General features: G+C 32.5%; 1 protein-coding gene across 2 annotated transcripts in view; it reads left to right on the forward strand.

The window, feature by feature from the left end:
• Positions 1 to 6,789, forward strand: part of LOC100168221 (probable phosphorylase b kinase regulatory subunit beta) — a gene marked incomplete at its 3' end in the record, with an annotated part of 115,215 nt that overhangs the window by 87,582 nt on the left and 20,844 nt on the right. For both annotated transcript variants that reach the window (XM_029485841.1, XM_029485842.1), the window contains 2 exon segments: positions 279 to 481; positions 4,418 to 4,555. In XM_029485841.1, the coding sequence (XP_029341701.1) occupies positions 279 to 481; positions 4,418 to 4,555 (341 nt within the window).

The raw sequence follows: 6,789 nt of genomic DNA on the forward strand, positions 1-6,789 counted from the left end.
TGCGAATCAGAATTTTTATTCGGGGCAACGGAAAAGTTAATATACATTTTGAACTTCATACACCGAATATTAAATAACGAAGTGAGCAAAGTTTGAGTCATAAGTGTTGATACATTAAAATGGGCAACAAAGGACACGGGATCAGCTAGTATTATTTAATATTACACAATAACATTATATAGATATATGTAATATATTATAATTTATATTATACGGGGAAAAAAAGAACCGCTATTTGTAAATCGTAATAGTATAATTAAACAAATCCACTGTACTAGCTCACCGTCGGTGTCGTTGACCAAATGGAAACGGTGTTTGATAAGCCAATGACGCCGGCGGCCATCCACTCAATAATGTATTCCACCATACAACCGTTTAACGTTATACAAGCCGTACTTCAACAGGAAATAATTTTATACTGTGGCCGGCTAATAGCCACCAACCCCGATATGTTCAAAGGCATTTTGAAAATTAGAGTTGGGTAAGTAGTATCTAATTTAATGATTATATAAGATTTAACTGGGACGTTTTGAAGTCATTGAATTTATACTTATATTACACTTATAATAGTATTGCCAATGTAAAAAAATCTTGGTTTTCACCTGGGGTTTCCCGGACAACGCTGGGTGAAACAGCTAGTAACTTATAGACATCTTGTTTAATTATAGCTATTACTAGCTCTAAGTGAAACTCGGGGGTCGTCGGATTCGCTGAGTGTGGGTACAAATTTTGTAGGTAGAGTCGTTTGAATTATAAAAGTCGCGACAGTTGTAAGACGGAAGTTTAGGATTTGTGATAAGGATTAGTGATATGGATTGGTGATAAGGCTTGCCGTTTTGGCGGGAATGTTTAAAAGTTAGAGCGTCTAGCAGTCCGTCACAAACGTTATAAGTGGATAGGCTGGATACGATTTCCTGTTGTTAAAAAGTAGTGGTAACGATTTTAGACGTGTTTTTAAAATACACGTGTACACGAAGTTCGTGTATTTTAAATACACGTGTAATTGATTCGTGTATTTTAAATACACGTGTAATTGATTCGTGTATTTTAAATACACGTGTAATTGGTTCGTGTATTTTAAATACACGTGTAATTGATTCGTGTATTTTAAATACACGTGTAATTGGTTCGTGTATTTTAAATACTTGTGTAATTGGTTCGTGTAATTAATATTCCATGAATAAAAATTATATTTATTAAAAAATATTACGCTTCATAATTTATTAGTATTTATAACTATTTATTCAGTACTAACAATAATAATAACATTTGAAACAATATTAATACTAATAATAATAATTTAACAAAAGATGAATACAGGAAAACAACAAAAAGTACCTATTTAGTACCTAAAAAAATATTTAATTATAATCCAGTTAATATTAAATAATAATAAATAAATAATTTTAATATAATATCATACTTTAATAGATAGTTTTAATTTTAAATCATCAGCCGTTTATTCTGATGCAAAAATACAAGTAAATTTACATTTTCTGGTGATAAGGAAGCTCTTTTTCGGGTGACTATATTACCAGCAGTTGAAAAACAACGTTCAGCACTCACTGATGTTGCAGTAATTGCCATATACTTTTTAGCAAGTTTACCTATTGTCGGATATTTTGAATATCGTGTTTTCCACCACTCTAAGGGATCTAATGTAAATCTCAACTGCGGTTCTGCTAAATAGTTTTGAAATTCTTTTGTTAGATCATTTTCTTCATTGTTGATTCCAAATATATATTCAAGATCACTTCTATGTTTATTTTGTTGTTCTTGAGAAGCTGTAGTTATTTCATTGGGCTCGAGATAATTATTTTGGTTGATTATTTGTTTTATTTTAGAGCAGATTGCCTCATGATTAGATAATACTTCGTGGTCTAAGTCTTTAAATCTAAGATCCAAGAATGAAGCAATTTGTTCTAATAATACAGATTCAGTTGAATCCCATTCAAGCGAAAAGCGGCGTTTAATTTCTGAAGCTAATGTTTGTTTCAATGTTTGTACAATGGTATCTTCATTTTCATGACATTGCATTACATGTTTTTCAATAATTTGTTTTAATAATGGTCTAATCATTGATATTGACGAATTATTTTCCGTACAAAAAATGTTTGTAGTGACATATATCGGTTTAAGAAATTGTATAAGCGACTCGATAAATAACCATTCATGTTCTTTAATTTCGAGTTTTTGAGCCATAGATTGAGATGTTATAGTTCGATCTGCTAAAACATTGAATATTGCACATCTATTCAAAACGAGACGTTCCATCATAAGGTATATAGAATTCCACCTTGTCTTACAACTCTGAAGTAAAGTTGTTTTTGTTAAGCCAAGTAATTCTTGTTTTTCTTCAAGTGATGTTTTAGCTAATGTTGAATGTTTAAAGTGCCCTACAATTTTATTGCATTGTTTTATTATATTAACTATATTTTCATTTTTTAAGACACAATTAACGGCAAGTTGTAGACTATGTGCTGCACATTTAACACTATAAATTTCGGGACTTATCAAAGGAATGGCATTAGTTATATTTTTCGCATTATCAGTTACTATTGCTAATATTTTGTTAGTAATATCCCATTTGCCAAAAGTATTTATAAGTTGTTCTGATAAATTTTCTGCAGTATGACGCTTATCCATTTCGTGTGTAGTCAATGTATATGATTTAGCACACCACTTAGAATCAATTACGTGAGCGGTCACTGTAATATACGATTCCTGTGAAATCGAGGTCCAACAGTCGGTTGTGCAACATATACTAGAAGCATCTTGCAAGTCGTTTTTAATAAGTTCTTCAATATTTGAAGATAATATTTTTAATCTAGTTTTAATTGCTTCTTCTTTGCATGGCTTGTAGTTTGGTTCTACTACAGACATGAAATCATGAAAACCATTACTTGAGCAATAATAAAAAGTGTAGAGCCGGTAGGTGTATCCTTTTGTCTAGCTATCAGTCATCAAATCACTTAGGTAGGCAATCCGCGGAACAAAATGCGAAGCGTATATCACCACGTATGCAATCCGCCTGTGGTGGATTGCGGACCACGTTGGTAGCGTAGGTCCCCCAACCCCCCGTGTTAGTTGTAAATGAGTGCCGATTTCGGAGAAACAGTCGAATTATAAATGTCGTACTTATATACAAGGTGATTTTTTGATAAGAATTTCTGATAAGGCCTGGCCCTTTGGTGGTCACGTTTCGAAGGCGGGAAAGTTTGAAAGTCAAGTTTCAGTGTCTAGAAATCTCCAATGGCCCATGAAAATCGGCAATTCAATGATACTATCCCCCAGCATATTATGTCCGGTGCTTTTTTGTGTAAAAAAATATAAATTCAAAAACCTGCATGTTAGAGTGTAGCAAGTCAGTCATCACCCGTCTAAGACGAAACAAAAATAAGCAACCCGCATGTAGTGGATAGAGTGGTATATGCTAAAATAATGTGATAAAATGCGGTGACTTTGCAGAAAAAAAGAAGTACAACTCTAAATGTCACAATATCCTTATTGCGTGTTCAAAAAAAAATCAATTCAATTTACAATAAATAAAATATTATAATATAATTTGAATGTACTTATTTTATATTTTAACGTACCTATATCAAACTAAAATTGTATAGAATAACTAGTTAAAGTATAATTTTCAAGTATGATTTCATACTTTAACTAACATTCGAAGGTAATTCATGAACTACCTAGTTATTCCATAAAATAACAGAATTCAACATTTTAACCGTACATTTACAAATACACGAAAACGACTAACAATGACAATATTCAATATTATCTAATAGATTAATATAATATGGAATTTATGGAATAGACTAATAAAGATATATGTATACTAATTTACGCCACTTTTGTTATTCATAATTATATCAAAATACAGAAAATCTGTTTTGCAAAAACAACAACATTTTGCGCTATTGCGCCGCCTCCGCCGGGCCAAGTTATCTTGACGCGGACCCAATGATTGAATCAATGTAATCATTGTCCGGTCGAAGTGTCTGATTTGGATTGAGGTGATGAAAAAACACAATACAAACACATTAGGGATGTCACAAATTGTATTTATTATATTAAGACCAAATATGAATACATGTGCCGCTCGGGCGATGAGTTTAACGTCGAACGATTTGCTATCGGTCTGACGGTTCGATGGATCGAATAGAACCTCCGACCGGCCTTTTCCGCCGACTGTTGTACGTCTTTCGCGACACTGTGGGGGACTCGGTGGAAGAGTCGACCCGGTCGCGCTTCTTGCTTCCCGTAGTGGTGGTTGGAGATAAGATAGAAAGGCTGCTATATTGCTTGTACATTGTACAATGTACAAGCTACTAATGCTGGCCACGTCAATATGAAAACGACTGTACGTCCTTATTATTATGTTTATTATTATTACGCTTCCTATTTGTAGATGGGTGATGGAAGCTATGACGTTGCAATTAAATTCCGGCAAGAAAAAACAATTGTTGGTCGAAAACTTGAGTCCATATGCCATAAGGAAATTGTTACAAAAGATATTTACAGTCAAAGAATGGGGGCAAATAGAGCAGTAAGTACTCATTATAAAATACTAACAGTTTTTACTATGTACGGTCTTATTGTTGTTCAGATTTAAAACGGTTAGGTACCTAAGTGTACTTAAATGCTTAAAATATTTCGGCGGAAATGTACTAATCAGGACGATATCTAGAAGACTAGAGTTATTATAGAATATGTAATATTTACATAGGTAACATGTAACCAATGGTTACTAACCATACAAACCCATGACAAAATAAATAGGTATGTCAGCAACTCGTGATACGCATGTCTGTGACGTAAGCATCTCTCCAACAGGCTGAGCCGTGGAGTGGTGGTGGAGTGTTCGGCTGCGGCAGTGACGGTGGTGGACTAATGAGAACCGGAGAAATGCTTAAGTCACAGTACAAGGGTGGGTGCGCGATCTAAACCGGTAATATTGCTGACATACCTATTTATTTTGTCATGTACAAACCCAAGCCCATAATTTAATTCATCAGCCATATCGACCCCGAACTCTAGCGGTCTATTGCGCGGTCGAACAAGAACGCACTTTTCGGACAAAATAATAACGCACCAAAAATGTGCATTAGTCATAGTGGCACTAAAGTGTGCGCGTCAACCACCACACGTTAAACATGCGAATAAGTACTACAATTATTTGACTTATAACTGAAGACCGATATTTTGTGCAGCTAAAATCTAAAAAATGTGCAATCAAGATGTTAAAATGTACAAAAATAAACATTTCTTTACAGGTACTTCAAAATTTAATTTTAATACTATTTTTTTTTTTTAAATATTTTTATTAATTACGAATTATACTATTTATTATTATTTACTAATAAAATAATAATAAACTGACAATATGTATATAACTGACTTTACAATATTTGATTAAAATTTATAACCATGTACATTTCCAAGTTTTTTTCTTAAAAATTCTGTCTTCTGTCACCTAACTTAACCTAAAACACACGTTCTGCGTCGACACTTGTTATCGGGCATTGTTTGTATAACAGCTTATAATAGCAGGATCTTCTTTTAAATCTAAGTCATTTCCTTTTATTGAATCGTTGTATAGTTTTAAAATATTGTATCCAGGATTTTTATTAAATACTGATTTGAATTTTCATAGAGTATTTGTCCCTTTTCATTCTCAATTGTCTTAAGTCCATCTCTTACAGTTTCAACTAAATCTTATTGATAATTTAGAGCAGAATTTTGTTCTTCAAGTTATGTAATTGAATTTGGTAACTCGGACAAATTTGATCGAATAAATTATAAATCAGATATAATTGATGTAGTACTCAAAATGGATTTTACTTTTTTGACAGATTGGGCGTCATCTTCTATATTAGATACCAGTTCTTTAAATTTACTGAAATTTTCAGAGTAAAACAATGCAGCTTTCTAACCATGTTTCCCACCTTGTTATTACAGGTTCTGGAGGAAGGCAACATTCCATTCAATTTTTATAAGCAGTATACGATGAGGTTCTTTTAAAAACATTTTTTTTTCCATTATTTACTAGTTCATTTATACCCGGGAAAATGTCTCTAACTTTTTCGGCCACACGGGTTAAGCAATGGGCAACACAAGTTATATGAAACTTATTAGAATAAAGTATTTTTAATGTTTCTCCAGTTTTTATCATATATGGCGTGGCATCGCTGATAAACAGCAGAATTTTGTCTTGTATATATTTATGTCTTGTACTTTATATGTAATCGATAATCTATCGACTATCGTAGTACCTTAGTCATTATCTTAATTACGTCGAATTATATAGATATATATTATATATATATATATATATATATATCTATATATATAAAAGTAAGTGGCGGTTTCTATTATCCTTATGATCTCGAAAACTACCCGACCGATTGACTTGAAATTCAACATAGATATTCAGCTACATCTGAGGAAGGTCAGAACCGACATGAAAAACCCACTCGATGTCTTTCTCGGTCACCAGGTCGAGACGACTGCATGTAAATATTTTAATGTATATTTTATAATTATTATGTTTCTATGGAAACTGTCCGTTTATAAGCCAATACGAGCAAAATACAAATACAAAAATGAAAAGATGGCATGATCGATAAGAACGATATCGTATTTCTTTATTTGTAAAAATTATATAATAATCTGTATCATTTTAATGCTTGAGGATATACGATGTTCTTTGTTTTAAGCACATAGGATCAAGTAGAAGTCCCGTACATTTCAATGATTGACCTTGAGATTTATTTATGGTGA

This window comes from Acyrthosiphon pisum, chromosome X, assembly GCF_005508785.2.
Source record: "Acyrthosiphon pisum isolate AL4f chromosome X, pea_aphid_22Mar2018_4r6ur, whole genome shotgun sequence".
In the NCBI taxonomy this organism is placed as follows: Eukaryota; Metazoa; Arthropoda; class Insecta; order Hemiptera; family Aphididae; genus Acyrthosiphon; species Acyrthosiphon pisum.